Source organism: Barbus barbus, assembly GCF_936440315.1.
Source record: "Barbus barbus genome assembly, chromosome: 17".
NCBI lineage: Eukaryota > Metazoa > Chordata > Actinopteri > Cypriniformes > Cyprinidae > Barbus > Barbus barbus.
This window is the reverse complement of record NC_136745.1, coordinates 16,605,987-16,622,258: the sequence shown is the minus strand read 5'-3', so window position 1 is coordinate 16,622,258 and position 16,272 is coordinate 16,605,987. Positions and strand designations below refer to the sequence as shown.

The 16,272-nt window shown below is 38.7% G+C and overlaps 2 protein-coding genes across 3 annotated transcripts; one reads left to right on the top strand and one right to left on the bottom strand.

The window, feature by feature from the left end:
* Positions 1–760: 760 nt before the first annotated feature.
* LOC306883234 (NADH dehydrogenase [ubiquinone] 1 subunit C1, mitochondrial-like) lies at positions 761–1,824 on the bottom strand. Its single transcript, XM_079438358.1, has 4 exons — positions 1,715–1,824; positions 1,125–1,228; positions 968–1,040; positions 761–860 (listed from the first exon to the last, which is right to left on the bottom strand). Exons 1-3 carry the CDS (start codon positions 1,758–1,760, stop codon positions 981–983), a joined length of 210 nt encoding a protein of 69 aa, XP_079294484.1. The 5' UTR covers positions 1,761–1,824; the 3' UTR covers positions 761–860; positions 968–980.
* Positions 1,825–2,493: 669 nt separating this feature from the next.
* LOC306883467 (N-alpha-acetyltransferase 15, NatA auxiliary subunit-like) lies at positions 2,494–16,254 on the top strand. 2 transcript variants are annotated; one of them, XM_079438750.1, is made up of 20 exons: positions 2,494–2,746; positions 7,680–7,764; positions 7,863–7,967; positions 8,457–8,614; positions 8,785–8,919; positions 9,051–9,204; positions 10,715–10,834; positions 10,916–11,011; positions 11,095–11,201; positions 11,306–11,378; positions 11,457–11,626; positions 11,738–11,890; positions 12,774–12,902; positions 13,124–13,337; positions 13,440–13,633; positions 13,719–13,827; positions 13,909–14,007; positions 14,085–14,228; positions 14,835–14,932; positions 15,027–16,254. In XM_079438750.1, the coding sequence occupies exons 1-20, from the start codon at positions 2,693–2,695 to the stop codon at positions 15,231–15,233; spliced, it is 2,604 nt and encodes an 867-aa protein (XP_079294876.1). In that variant the 5' UTR covers positions 2,494–2,692; the 3' UTR covers positions 15,234–16,254. The 2 variants fall into 2 exon arrangements, with proteins under 2 accessions (XP_079294876.1, XP_079294875.1); XM_079438749.1 differs by having other exon boundaries at positions 11,738–11,899; positions 15,027–16,228.
* The last annotated feature ends 18 nt before the right edge of the window (positions 16,255–16,272 follow it).

The window sequence follows — 16,272 nt, the reverse complement described above, 5'->3', positions numbered from 1 at the left end:
CTTTGGACGGGTTAAATGCAGAGCACGAATTCAGAGTATGGGTCACCATACTTGGAAGTATGTCACGTCACTTGTTCACTTATTTAATATAAAAAACTGAATCTTGGAACAGTCCTTATTTATCACTGAATGTTGCTTTCAAAAGAAAGAATTAACCAAAGGAATTTACTTAATTAGTATAGACAAAGTTCAAGCACGATTCTGTAATTGTTTTGCTTATAAACCATATCATTAGACTTAAATGAGAGGAGCAAATTTATACCTTATATTTAACAACATTTGTGACCCTGGACCATAAAACCAGTCATAAGTAGCATGGGTATACAGTATTTGTAGCAGTAGACAACTGTATGGGTCAAAATTATACATTTTTCTATTATGACAAAAATCATAGGATATTAAGTAAAGATCATGTTCCATGAAGATATTTAGTAAATTTCCTACTATAAATACATCAAAACGTAATGTTTGATTAGTAATATGCATTGCTAATAACTTAATTTGGACAATTTTTAAAGACAATTTTCTCAATATTTAGATTTTTTTGCACCCTCAGATTCCAGATTTTCAAATAGCTCTATCTCAGCCAAATTTTGTCCTATCCTAACAAACAATACATCAATGGAAAGCTTATTTAGTCAGCTTTCATATGATAAATCTCAATTTCTTAAAATTGAGCCGTATGACTGGTTTTGTGGTCCAGGGTCACATTATATCTCTGCAACTCATGTTTGCTGAAGTCAAGAGAGAGTGACTAGAGGCAGGTTAAATACACATCTTTAATAAACATTATTGTACAAGCAGATGAACACGGAAACAGGAAAAACAGAAGATCCACAAAGAACAGAGCAATTGCTGCCCTACAAAGGGGAAAAAAGACACTATTACATCATTAGCATGGCATCACTTAACAAAATTTACAAATTACACTAACGCTGAATAAAGAGATATTAGTGGACAGACTTACATGGCTTCATGAATTACTCTAACCCATTCCTTGTTTTGTACTCATGCACATCAGTGCTGTGCTGTTTAAACAGCTGGTGGGGAACAGAAAGTGTGTTTAGAAAAATCAAATAAGCATGTTTGTGTGTATTTTTGAGAGATCATTCAAAATGGGTTACCAATGCCCACAAGACAGCGGTGCTTCCAAATGCCAGTCCTACTCTCAGCATGTTTGGCTTGGAGGGATCCGGTTTGGAAGCTATAAAGGCATTTCTGCTGACCACTAAAAAGAGAGAGAAAAGCAATCCTCAAATCCTTTTATATTTAACACAATGTCTGGTTTATTGAACCGTTTTGGTACCTAATTTGTAACTTGCTAGTTTGTATACGAGTTGATTTATTAACCAGCAGCACAAATATACAACCCACTGGTGGCAGTTTTCCCAATATTTAAAATGTTATGTACAATATTTCATTTTGTTAGATTTCATTCGCATTAATGTAACAATAATAAACATTTGCATTATCCTTTGTTATAATTCACAAACAACTGAAAATGGCAATCAAAACATAATATATGGACATTATAAAAGCATTCATCATGAGATGAAACTAATGCATTGGCTGCTGTGTTGCTAGACTTGCTATGCTAAGCAAGGTCAGGCCACACTGCTTTGCTAACTTACATAAGGCGAATAAAACAAATGTACCGAGGAAATGTACTTAGTCTATAATGTACGCCCAGTATAATTTGCATTGTCGTACTCACTCTTATTGACAGTTAAAGTCCTCAAAAATAACCGACCAAGAGGCATTTTGACAGCGTTTCTCTCCCAGACAAACTGCGATCCTTGCTCGATTACTTTTCCTGGCTCCTGTAATGGATGAACTAGTGGCAAGTAGAGTATTCGATCACATTTAATGCCCCTTTATTTCTCTCACATTCTGTGATCATAGCAATCCTACATATTGAAACACACTCGAGCGTACATAAAACCATTTATTAATTAATTAATATCTAAATTATATCTCTCTAACACGTTTAGCTGGATACATGCCATGTAAAACCACATAACCTCTTTTACTTTATTATTAAAACAGTATTATCCACAAATTCTCAAAGGTTTAGTCCAGTTTATACACTTTCTTCACAGTAAGTTTTTAAGAGTAGCTGTTTCATCAAAATAAATATATGCTTATTAGTACAATTGTGTTTATCTCCTATAAATATGCTCTTTCAGAAGCACGGCTCCCACAAGCCTTTACTGAAGCGTCAAACACAACAACAGCATACTAACCAAGATAATATTGCCATCAAGTGGCGGCAATTCATACGGCATAACATACATCATTCAATATGCTTTATTGTAATTATAAGAAAATCGTCAGGGCAGCACTATAAAATCCTTTAACTATATATATATATTTTTCTTTTTTTTATATATATATAATTATATATTTAATTCATAGTATATTTAAAAATTTTATAATTTCCACTTTCATCCCCGCCTCGGAAATGCTGTACACTCCGCGCATGCGCAGTTCACTGCTTGACCCGGAGAGAAGCAGCGCCGCCATTTTGGTTCTGAAAGGGGGCCTGCTGTCACCACGTGAAGGCGAGAAGCCCCAGACAGCGAAGTTAGGGGGGCTTTTACGATACGGCAGACAATTCGGCCAGAGGATCGAGGTTTCCGATTCATGATCAGAGCAAAGTCACGGTGATCAGTACTCACGAAGCAGAAGAAGCATGCCCTCGGTAACTCTGCCGCCGAAGGAGAACGCTCTCTTTAAGAGAATATTGGTAAGTCGGGAGAAATATATCTGCTAACGAAAGCAGGATTGTTAATAATAGAAACCAAGCGTGTGTCAACCCCTTTCCTATTTTAGCCAGGATCTCTCTCCGCTGGCCTCAAGAGAAACCTCCTAGGAGTCTTTTGCACGCTAACAGAGAGCTTTAATACTCGTAACATGACTATTACCTCATGCACGTTCACGCACTTGAGAGCAGATGAACTTGCCCGACACAGAGCAGCTAACTGCCTTAGCAAGTTAAGCGCAAAGATCAGTGATTTGATAGCTGTGTGGACGGAATAAACAATAAACGATGCTACAAAGGCGATTTATAAAGTTGCACCAGTAAAAACGTGTTGTTTGAGGGCTTCGTGCACTAAAGTCATGCCAAAACACGGGTTTGAATCGATTAGTCACAGACTGTTCAAGTCAAGTCTGCTTTATTGTCAATTCTTCCACATGTACGGCACATACATACAGAGAATTGAAATTGCGTTACTCTCAGACCCTTGGTGCATACAGTTAACATTAAACACTGACAGTAGACGTTCAAATACAGATAAATACAGTTTAAACATATGTAAAGTAAAAGTAAAGTAATGTCGTGACGTATTGTTCAAATGTACATACAACTATACAGATATACAAATGAGGACATTGTAGAAAAATAAAGAAAGAGATAGATAAAGAGGCATAAGGCACATGGCAGAATAGAGTGCAAACCAGTTAAATAAAGCAAAACCGTGCAGATATATGTGTAGTGCAAGAAGAGCTTATCAGGCTGTTAAAGTGACAAAAGAACAGTCTTTTATCAGACTATCGGAAGAGGTAGTTAACAAGTGAACAGAATGAAAGTTAATCAATTTAAAGCAACACTAACCTCAAAATAATAGCAGAGTATGATACATACGAAGGCAATGTTGTAATAGTTACGTTAGTGTGATTTATATACATCGTTATTGACACTTTAACTAGTAAGTTTCGCCTCAAATCTGCTGTCAGATGCTAACTGGACAAATCATGCATTAACATTAACTATCATTAAATGATATTAAAAAAAGAATCATGATTTGTTAGTCATGTCAAGGGTGGGACATTATAATTCTGGAAAGCTTTAGATTAGACTAAAGTGGGTGTAATGCAAGATGGGTCAATTCATATTGATTATTATACTGGATATATTGTTTTAAATAACTGTAAATATGTCAACATATAGTAGCTCATTAGCATAAAACGTGTGTTGTTGTATGCTGACACTAGCATGTAGCAAAGCTGGTTTTACTAAAAGCTGCAAAACTTTGTAATTTTACAGAGACTTAAATAAGATTATGCCACAAAATACAGGTTTAATTGATCAAGTATCAAATTTACTTTTAAGGTTCACACAGAAACCAAAAGAAAATGTGGGAGACTGACTATCTTGACAGGTTGGTTGTGTCTCAAAACCTGGTTAGCTGTCTGCCTAGACAACATTTAGGCCTATGATCATGTTTTTGGGCAGTTCAGCTGTCACATCTGGACACATCTGGTGAAATACCTACTCTGATAGTGATCAATTAGAAATCGTTTTAAAAATCAAAATGATGAACTTTTGTAATGAAAGTCTTTGTGCTTTAAAGGGGTCATATGATGCTATTTTTAAAGATCATTATTTTGTGTATTTGGTGTAACAGAATATGTTGATGTGCTTTAATGTTAAAAAAAACATTATTTTTCAAATACTGTACATTATTGTAGGTCCTCTATACCCCGCCTCTCTCAAACACATAATTTTCTACAAAGTCCCTCCTTCCAAAAAGCGCAGTCTGCTCTGATTGGCCAACTGACCCAGTGCATTGTGATTGGCCGAACACAGCTAGCACTAGTCTGAAATGTAATGCCCCTTTCCATAATTGCGAGCTTCATCTTTCAAATTAAATGTAAAGACAGTTAATAATGTCCTTAGTTTTACCATCAGTTCAAGCTCGAAAGGGGAACAGAGTCGCGTGACAGATACAGTGATGATGCTCGTATGTATTTACACACAAGCCGCGATTAAGACAGCTGACTCCACTGTGATGTGACCCTGTCTCTCTGTCTCTCACACACGACACACAAAACTCTGCATTAGAACAGCCAACAGCAAATATTTAAATAACAAAACATACTTACAGTCCCTGATTCAGAAGCTCCAGATTGTCATAGCAAAGTCAGAATTACCTCCTCTCCTAGGTTCACGAAACGGTCGTCCATAAAATGCATTGCTGTTCTGTTGTAAGTAATCCTAATGATTCCTAAATGCATCCATGGCCGCGGGAACTAGGGGTGCTAAGGGTGCTGAAGCACCCCCCGCCACAGGGCCGGATCTGCGATTTTCCTTGTGCCCCTCGATCATCCCCAAGATACTTAATTTTTGTGATAGTTTTGGGATTAATTATTTATTAAACAGACCAGAAATATATACCCTAGTGCGGTTGTATTATTCTTGGGCGCCTCGCGGCGCGCGTCCCTACATCTCTCCCTCACACTGACAGAATTTCATGTGAAATATTCACGCGATATTACCGTAATTTTACATTCCGACTTGTAACAACCATTCCCATCCTCGTCCTTTTTATGAGCCATCTTCCGACGCTTTCAACAATCACAATAAGCACAGCTGTTTAATTGCGCTCTAGTCTCTGGTCAAACGCGCTCAAACAAACCTAATGTATATCTATTAACTACACACACATCATAACGTTTTAGGCAAGTAGGTTACCATATTATGACATAAAATCAGAATTTGTATTTAACCTGATCATGTTTAATAAAAACACATTTTAAGTTTAATTAACGCAGCATGTCTATGATTATTCAAACAGCAAACAAATTATACAGTGAGCAAAGAACATATTATCAAAGAATATCACTGAATTCAGTCTAGCGTGAGTGTAAGCACACACAAAAAAAGCTATATCAGTTATGTTGTCTGCAGTGTATGATGACTTAATCTCTTATTTACATCGCATGTATATCTGCACTTTGTTATTTCCAATGAGATAATTCGCCAAAGTGCACTGATCAAAACGTTTCAGTATCAGGGATGTTATTTAGCAAAATCCCCTTAAATAATAGAAATGTTAAAGAAAAAATGTATTGAACTGAAGTCATAAAAGCAGAAGTATATATTGGTTCGCATATAACTCATTTGTCTTCATTTGTACGTTAATAATCTTTAAGAATTTGGGCTGTTTAATATCAGAATTTTGTCAAAAATCCCGACCATGGCCCCGTCCTGCAACATCAAGCCCCGCCCCCAGCACCCCCCAGATAAAATGTTCCCACGGCTATGAATGCATCTACTTTCGGAAGGTCAAATAAAGTGCTTTTGCTTTCGCCTAGAAACACAGTGTCTCCCAACACTACTGCGGTTACTGAAACCACGCCTCCTTTCTTTGTGTGAACATTTGGGTGGCATTATGCAAATATTTCCACATTGTGATGTAGACGTGGGGGCGTGTTTAAATGAGCTGTTTTAGGGGGGCGTGGCAGAGTCTTAACTTTGATAAAGAATATATCTTTGGTTTTGAGACGTTAGTCTTTGCAACTTCAGGGATCTTATCTATGCACAATCAGCTTGTAACACACCAAAGAGAAAGGAAAACTTGAAATCGCATCATATGACCCCTTTAAGAAGTAGTTTTTAGGTCATAGTGACTCGACTTAGCAACTGCTCTTAATTAGTAAAGTTTATTAATGACCAGTCATGAAACAGCCCCAAATGCTTGTTCTTACTGATTGTTAAACAGTCCTGATTTTTGTTATTCCAGAATACAAAGTTAGAAATTCAAAGTCATCTAACGTTGGTTTATTTGTGTTTTCTAACATCTGTTTCTGTTCTGTCATAGGGAGGATGCTTGAATTGCTAGAAGTCCTTAATGTGATTTAATTTCTTAGACTCACACATTACTTTTCAGTCATGATAACAATGCCAACAGCAGTGCCTAAACATGATTATCCCAGAGGCCATTCCTTCACGTTACTGTTATGTTGATATTTGGCAGACAGCTCTCCTGGGATGTCTAAACTGTTGTGGTGACCAAAGTAGATCGGAATCTGTTTATAATCAACATCTTACCATAGCCTTTTTTCTGAGCCTGCCACAGGCGTTTTAACAATATTGTCTACTTTAATAAGAGTTACATTAGTAAAGGCTGGAAGACACTACACAATTTTTTCCACCCGAATTTATAGTTTGAACAAGTTTAAGCTAGTTGCCAAAAGTCAGAGCTAGTCTGCAGATTTGACTTGACAGAAAATTGTGTAGTGTATGGTTGTCAGAGTCGCCAATTTCTTAGCTTCAGACTATGATTCCATCCAGTTGGAGAATATCAGAGATGTTTGATATTTTGAGCCGATTTTAGAAGACACATTGAGGAGCACATTTCTGCGTGAGTTTGTTGTGATCGTAATGTCTGGTAGTGTATGATCCTCAGTCACTTAGTGTATGATGGTCAGTTTTTCCTCTGTGATTGTTTATAAAAAGTGGGTAAGTGTATGATGCCTAGTGTTTTAAAATCTGCTCAGATTTTAAAAGTCGTGTAGTGTATTCCAGCCTTGAGCAGCAGATCTTTAAGGGGAACGTTGTGACAGGAGGTGCGGCTTTCTTCTCTGATTCTTTTCTGGCATTGATATCTTGATTATCCAGCTCATGTCTTTGCAGGAGTTTGTGAACTCCTTTAGCCTTTGTGTTTCTTCTACAGAGTCCCAAGGTGATTCACACTTGTATAATACACTGAGTGTCCTGATTTTGTAATTGGAATTATCTATCTCACATTTACTTTCTGTGTGGATTTGAAGGTGGTTTGAAGTGTTAGGAAGATGTACATCGCTAACGACACACCTTAACCCTATTTTCATTTTGCCTAATGTGCAGTGAAAATGTAATTATTAGCGTGTTTTTTCCATTTTATGTCTTGCAGAGATGCTACGAACACAAGCAGTACAGAAATGGGCTCAAGTTTTGCAAACAAATCCTGTCCAACCCGAAGTTCGCCGAACATGGAGGCAAGACCATTCTAGGACATCCATTAGTTCAGTTTCTCATCATTTTGACTGATTAAATTTGTTGAGCACAAAATTATTTCTTTTTTTCCACCTTGCAGAGACCCTTGCAATGAAAGGACTGACTCTGAACTGCTTGGGCCGAAAGGAGGAGGCGTATGACCTAGTGCGACGTGGCTTACGAAACGATCTGAAGAGTCATGTCTGTATCCTTAACACTTTTTCCACTGTCAGTGGATTCATTAAAAAGCACTGTCAAAAGAAGTCATTTCTGTGCACATATTAATACTTTTACCCAGCTGTTAGTGATTGACTTCCAGTTTAAGGTATTTTTTGACTCTTATTTTCAGATGTCTTGCAACTGTACAGAACGTGTAACCTCACAGCATAATTTAATGAATAGGTGCAGTTAGTACAACACGATTAATCAAAAGAAAACTGATATGGCCTAGTCAAATTGCGAGGACTGTGATTTAATTAAATACATGTGTGCTTTTTAAAAATTATTAATAATTTTGGGCCAAATTGTGCAGCCCTACAAACAAGCACAGCATACCCCAGAGTTTTTTTCCTTTTCAAACTTCGCATTTAAATCACAGTCACAATTTTTATCATAAGTAGTCATTCAATTATTTTCCCACCAAATCGTACAGCCCTAGGTGCAGTGCTGTTTCCAGTCCTTAACTCCTCTTTAGGTTGGCATGTTTATGGTTTGCTTCAGCGCTCAGATAAGAAGTATGACGAGGCCATCAAGTGCTACAGGAATGCTCTTAAATGGGACAAAGACAATCTGCAAATCCTCAGAGATCTCTCACTGCTGCAGATTCAAATGAGAGACCTCGAAGGTTACAGGGTAAGTTATTTTGAATGTAAGTGCTTCCATGTGTCAAGAAACTACTATGTTCCAGGGAACAAGCCAGTAGAAATACTGTTTTTTTTCTTTTTTTTTTTTTTCCCAAAAGTCATTCTTTCACTTAAATTGTTGTGGTCATAATATAATTTGTATAATTTTCTCTTTCACAGGAGACCAGGTACCAGTTACTGCAGTTGCGACCGGCTCAAAGAGCCTCCTGGATCGGTTATGCCATCGCGTACCACCTTCTGGAAGATTATGAGATGGCAGCTAAGATCGTGGAGGAGTTCCGTAAAACGCAACAGGTATTTTTTTTTCAGTGCTTCCTGTCAGTTATCATCTAAACTAAGTTTATTGTTGCAGACAGCTTACTTGGGGATACCGCCGAGTGTTTGTTTTTGGATGCTACTGAGGTTTGTTGTTGATTGTGTTTCAGACATCTCCAGATAAAGTGGATTACGAGTACAGTGAGCTGTTGCTTTATCAGAATCAGCTGTTGAGGGAGGCCGGGCTTATCAAAGAAGCCCTCGATCACCTGACCAACTATGAAAAACAGATATGTGACAAACTGGCTGTAGAGGAGACACGAGGTGGGGTTTTTTTTTGTATGCGTATATATTGGTTATCGCCTGATATTAGAGGGTTTCTTTTTTTCTGGCTGATTTGATGATTATCTGTGCATTCAAATTTTTCCGGTTTTTGCATTTACTTTGGTTTGCTGTTATCTAATGTACACTTAGGCCATGTTCACACAGCAGCAGAATACGGTTGTCAGTCCTGTATTTGAGTCCTTAATACGGTTACGTTCACACACAGTTCGTTTATTAACGGTTATTTTACTTTTCTTTTCTTTACGGGCGTGACAACCGCATTCTGTAACCGAACTCAAACCTGTAAATTTTCAGGACTCACAACCACATTCTCGGAATACAAGCGCTGTGAGAACGGAACAGGACTGGACAACTAGTTGTGTTATGCCATACAGCACGAGAGAGAGCCGCTCTGCTGCACAAACGCGCGTCTACTGTGTGTTGTGTATTTTCATGTGTTTTCGGTAACTTACAGTGACGGAGAAATGAGCTGTGTGTCATCTGAAATTTTTAGATCCCATCAGTTTACCGGAGCCGCTCCCGTCAGTTTTGTGTTCTGCATGCATCCGCGCGATTCAAAGGCACCGCTCTCCACCCAAATTTAAAAGCTGCTGTCAGTTAATGAAGTTTTGACGAATGAACTCGCGGCTCGATTGGACTCTTGTGTCAGAAATTGATAAGACTTTCAGTTTTATGGACGTCGCCATCTTCGATTTTACTTTGGTCACTGTCGCTATGGTTACTGGTAAGGAATACGGGCTTGACTCCAGTTGCACGTTCATACAGACAGTATTCTAAACACAGCTGTAAGCTGCTGTGTGAATAGGACATTTCGAGACTCACACCTGTAAAGAAAATGCGGTTGTCAATCTCCAAAACTGACAGTGTGAACGTAGCCTTAGTTTATATTTAAAACAAAAATTAATATATAATAACACTGTTAAATCTTTAGAAAATCTCAGAATGAATACTCATATTTTAATGGTAAACAATTTAATGTTATGATGCTGAAATTCACTTATAGCAATTAAATCATTTTCAAATGTATTTATTTTATAATAGTTTTTTAACTACAGTTCAAATTTTGTTTTTGGAAGCAGACTCTAATGCTTTCCAAGGCTGCATTTACTGATTTGGTGCTCAAAAAACATTTCTTATTAATGTTGAAAACTGCTATGAATGTGGAAACTGTTAATTTTTTAGGATGAAATTAATAGATGAATAGAGCGGCATTTATTTTCAAAATAAATATTTTGTAACATTACACATGTAGTGCCAGTTTTCATTTATTTAATGTGTCCTTTTATTAATTGTAAGTATTAATTTATTTAAAAAAAAAATGACTGACCCCTAAACTTTTGAATGGTAATGCATTTTTACATTAAACTAAATAACAGAATTTTAATATTAATTGTATATCTCTGACTTGGCATCCCTGTGTGAGTCTTGAATTTGTTTATCGTCTGGTGTCACGGTTTTTTAAAAGCTACGTATGTTTCTATGTGTGTAGGAGAGCTGCTCCTCAAGTTAGATCGGGCTGGTGAAGCTACGGAGGTCTACCACCGACTGCTGGAGAGAAACCCTGAGAACTGGAGCTACTATCAAGGGCTAGAGAAAGCACTCAAACCAAGTAAATACACATTCTTCTGAACACAGCAAATCTTGGCTGATTTTAATGTCTGTTAGTCCCTTACTCGATGTCTGCTTTCAGAGAGTGTCGAGGAGAAGCAGAAAATCTATGAAGATGCCTGGGTTAAGTATCCTAAAGGCCTGGTGCCAAGAAGACTTCCTCTCAACTTCCTCACAGGTCAGCGCCAGTCTTGTCAAATCAATAGAACTGTTATGCTCTCATAATGTGTCCGTGTGTATGACCGCATTTGGCTCTCGCAGGTGAGAAGTTTAGAGAGTGTTTGGATCGCTACCTGAGGATGAACTTCAGCAAAGGATGTCCGCCTGTCTTTACCACACTGAGATCACTCTACCATCAAAAAGACAAGGTGAGATAGGGCAATATAATCAAGAAAATGTGTAGAAGTTTCTTCTGGACTTTAACATATAAGAACAGACACCATTTTTAATAACACGTTCCTGTCTTCTGCAGGTAGCAATAATTGAGGAATTAGTTGTGGGCTTTGAAAAAAGTTTGAGAACTTGTAAAATGTTCAACCAAAATGGTGAGTACATGTAAACCGATTCTAATGACGGATGACAGTGGTGGTGTTCTCACTGTGGACATGTTGCTGAATTTGTAGATGATGGGAAAATGGAGGCGCCCACTACTTTACTGTGGGTTCAGTATTTCCTGGCCCAGCATTTCAACCATATTGGCAAACAGACGCTTGCCCTCGAATACATCAACGCAGCCATTGAAAGCACCCCCACACTCATAGAGCTCTTCCTCATCAAGGCGAAGATATACAAGGTAAAGCACACTCAGGTCATTGAAACAGTCTGGCGTAAAAGAAGTGAGACGCTTTTACATTGTTTCAAAATGTTCTCAAGACATTTTTTCCTTGTCTTGTTCTCTTGAAAGCATTCAGGTAATATCCGTGAAGCTGCTCGCTGGATGGATGAGGCTCAGGCTCTGGACACCGCTGACCGCTTCATCAACTCCAAGTGTGCCAAGTATTTGCTCAAGGCTGGACTTGTCAAAGAGGCTGAAGAGATGTGTTCCAAGTTCACACGAGTTAGTATGGTGAAGGTCACATGCTTGTGAGAACACACTTAAAATAACACCAGGTGTTACATATATTATACAGTTCAAATGGTCAGAAGAATGTAATAATTTTATTCAGTAAGAGTGCATTGAAATGATCAAAAGTGACAGTAAAGACTTATATAATGTTACACTAGGTTTCGATTTTAAAGGTGCTGTATGTAGGATTGACACCTAGCGCTTGAACTAGGTATTTCTGGTCAAATTCAAAATATCGGAGAGGGTTTTTTTCACCTGGACCCTCCTTCTCAGACTTGACACACACAGGATGCCAGATTAAGGACACCAACAGGAACGAGCGCACATGACGATGAATGACATGAAATACGCTGTTTTCTCCGCCAACTGGCAACCCGGGGTGCCGAAATACAATTGGGTAAACTGGCAGTGGGCGGGATTCACAAACCAAAACAGATGCAGACATTACGGCCCGAAATGCACATTTTCAAAGGAGAATTACTGACTGTAGCATTGTTTTTCAGATAAACAAGTATGTTAACTTAGCATGTTTCTTAAATATCTGCAAACATATTATGGTATTGTTATGCTTTAGTAGAGTCAAAAGCCTACATGCAGCACCTTTTAAGTTAAGAAATGTTTTTGAACACTAAATCATTATATTAGAATGATTTCCGAAGATCATGTGACTTAAGACTGGAGTAACGGCTGCTAAGAATTCAGTTGACAGATAACGATTTAACCAATAATTCACTTGTCCCTTGTAAATGAAAGTTTGGACTTGCATGCCCTACAATTTCCATAATGACCTTTTAATCTCACATTCATTTTTCCACGAGTGTCTCATTATCAAAAACACATCAGTCTGAATGTATCCAATCTCTATCACCTGCAGGAAGGAACCTCTGCTGTAGAGAACCTGAATGAGATGCAGTGCATGTGGTTCCAGACGGAGTGTGCTCTGGCCTACAAGTCCTTGAACAAATATGGAGAGGCGCTGAAGAAGTGCCATGAAATTGAGAGGGTAAATCTTGCAGAATTAGATACTATCACATGTTAATTTCAGCTGTAGTTAGCAAACTGACATGGTGAATAGCTCTATGCTAAATCTGTAGGTTAATATTTATTAAATTGAGTGACGCAGTTTAATTGTTTTTGCTATGAATATAGCCATTGCTGCTGACATGGCTTTAAATCATAAATAAATGAAAATATCCTGACACTTTCATCATTTGTTGTTAACAGCATTTTGTGGAGATAACGGATGACCAGTTCGACTTCCACACATACTGTATGCGGAAGATGACGTTGCGTTCTTACGTCGATTTGCTCAATTTAGAGGACGTGTTGCGTATGCATCCTTTTTACTTCAAGGCTGCACGTACAGCCATCGAGATCTACCTCAGCCTTCATGATAACCCGCTCTCCGATGACAACAAGGAGTCGCAAGCCGACAATGGTACAGTCATGCACACAAAATATATTCAAACTTTAGAGAACCATCCTTGCTTTTTGGGGAAAAAAAATAGTTTTGTTTTCTTAACAATTGTTTATTCTGTAGCCAACTTAACGGACAAAGAGCTGAAGAAATTGCGCAACAAACAGAGACGTGCCCAAAAGAAAGCCCAGTTAGAGGAGGAAAAGAAGAATGCTGAAAAAGAAAAACAGCTAAAAAACCAAAAGAAGAAAAAGGAAGAGGATGAGGAGGAGATTGGAGGACCTAAAGAAGAGCTCATACCAGAAAAACTGGCAAAGGTGTGTATGTTGGCAAAGCCATTTGTACTTTACAGGATAAAATATTTTGATTACGTTCATCAGAAGGTGCTGTTTCTGCCTGTAGGTTGAGAATCCTCTAGAAGAAGCGGTTAAGTTCCTGACTCCTCTCAAGAACTTGGTAAAGAATAAAATAGACACGCATCTGCTGGCCTTTGAGATCTACCTCAGGAAAGGTGAGCATACTGATGAACTTGAACATAGTGATTCATAATGTTTCAGGATTTAAAACTCATAATGTGTGTTTGTGTTTGTAGAGAAGTATCTTTTGATGCTGCAGTCAGTGAAGAGAGCTTACTCATTGGACTCCGATCACCCCTGGCTCCACCAGTGTTTGGTGCGATTCTTCAAAGGAGGTACATAAAGGCACATATCGTTTCCTCACATGGGACAGAAAACATACAGGAACAATAAGATCTGTGTCTGTTTTCAGTGTCAGACAGTAAGGACATGCCGGAAGCAGTGCAGACGGTTCTGAAGCAGGAGATCACAAAACTGTTTGGCGAGAGTGACCCCAAGATTTTCAACAAGAACTTCCTGAGCAAACATGCAAACTCGATACCACACAGAGTTGCAGGTACTCACTTTATGATGTTAAAGAACTTTGGAAAACCACTATAGACTCTTCATAGAGTGGAGGGGATTGACAACAGTCAACAAGACCCTAATATATATCTCGTGAAGACTGAGTTCTATTTGGGATTCAGTTCTAAAGCCGCTTTCCCACCGTCGGGCCAAACAATTCTCGTTGCTTAAAGGTTCCATTCCATGCCCTTGTTTTCATTATGCAAGATCGTATTTGTTTTCATTTTAATAGCTATTTTTGCATAAAATATTACGCAGTCATTTAATCAAGAGATTAAATGATTCCACCATTAAAGCTTTGTTCATACTTGAAACAATTAAATCACTTAAGGTCACAGTCTCACTGTATTGTTGGTTGCTCTTTGGTGTTTTTACTGGGTTCCTGTATCAGACCATTTCAGGCAACGAATCACTGTCTGCAGTCTCTTTGTTGATTTTTCAATCATATTGCTGCTCATAAATTCAATGTCCACTTTCACTCAAGTGACCAGATATTAATTACTTCTGATTGCTTTGTTGCTGTGAAACCCTTTAGCATGAGTGTACCACTAAATTCTTTTAGCTGTTCATTTAGCATCTGCCTTTTTGTTGTATGCAGCTGCTAAGATGATGGTCTTTCTGGACCCGTCCTCTGAGGGGATGGCTGCCGAGCTGGCTACTTCCTTGAACGAGTCCCTAACAGGCAGAACCACACAGGTACAATAACCATAAACAGAACCGTATAAATTTGTGATATTTCTCATGAAAAGCGTGATGCTACAACTCTCATATTTGTATGTGTGAATATTAGACGTGCACTGAGGTACTCCAGGCATTAAGGGACGGCAGTCTGGGCTCGCAGCAGGAGAAAATTCTTGAATCGTACCGTGCGTCTTGCCATGGTATCTATCCCTACGCTTTAGCCTTCATGCCCCCCGGTTACCAGGACAACTCTGCAGTGACCACCAATGGAGACCTGTCCCCCTGCGACCACGAGGACATGCCCAATGAGATGTGAGCATTTCAGGAAGGGAGCAGGGTGGCCGTTTTATGGCCGTCAGCATTTTGAGACCAGACGCCCCACTGAGGTTGAGACTCTGCTGCACTAATGAGACCATGGTTACCTTCCGCCTTCTTTTCCACTCACGGAAGCGAGCGAGCAATAGGGGAAAAACCTGTTTTACAATAATTTTTCAAAGAAATTTTCTTTCTATCTTGTTTTGCTTTTTCTTTTCTTTTTTTAAATGGCCAATGGCATCTCTTATGCTAGAACAGAATAAACGGTATTAAAGAGAATGATTGATCAAGATGGTCACAGTGAACTCATTGGGCCTAATTCCTGTTTATCAGACACATGCATCTTGCTTCACATGTTTTTAAGAGTAATTTATATTAGATAATATTAAAGAGAACCGAATAATATCAGGCGGAGTAATACCTTTGGTCCAGGTTTGACTTGCGTGGTCGTGTGCCAAACCTGTGGGGCGGACCTTTAGATGCAGATGACGGCACCTGTTGGAGGGTACCTGGTAAGGGGGGTTGGGGGTGTGGGGGAGTGTGTGGCAGTGAATTAATGTGGCTGGGCAGAAACTGTTCCAGGATCAGCCACCAGTGAAAACCCACCACATCTGCTGGGAGGAGGTACTGATGTTCAGCCAATAAGCTGATAACAGTCTATTGAAAGGTCACCTGGAGTGCCGAGGAGGTGGAGATGTGCATCTCTTTCTTTTATTCTTATTTTTTTCTCTTTCATCCTCTGCTGCCTTTCGGTTTTCCAGTGAATGTCTTAGAGGCGGCAGTGGCATCTGTTGGATCTGTAGGACTTTTACTGTGACTGCTTCTGTTGGGTTTGTTTGGCATCATTTATTCTTTTCTCCCACTCATTGTTTGGGTTCTCATGTTGGTTTCAAGCTTTCTGTTTATGATTTTTTCCCCATAATACAAGACTCCATCAAACATACCACTGTCTGAATTCTGAGAACATGTCCTGTCATTTGACACTCACACAGTTACAAATAAAACAAAATAACATGACTGTGATGTATTTCTCTTTTTGT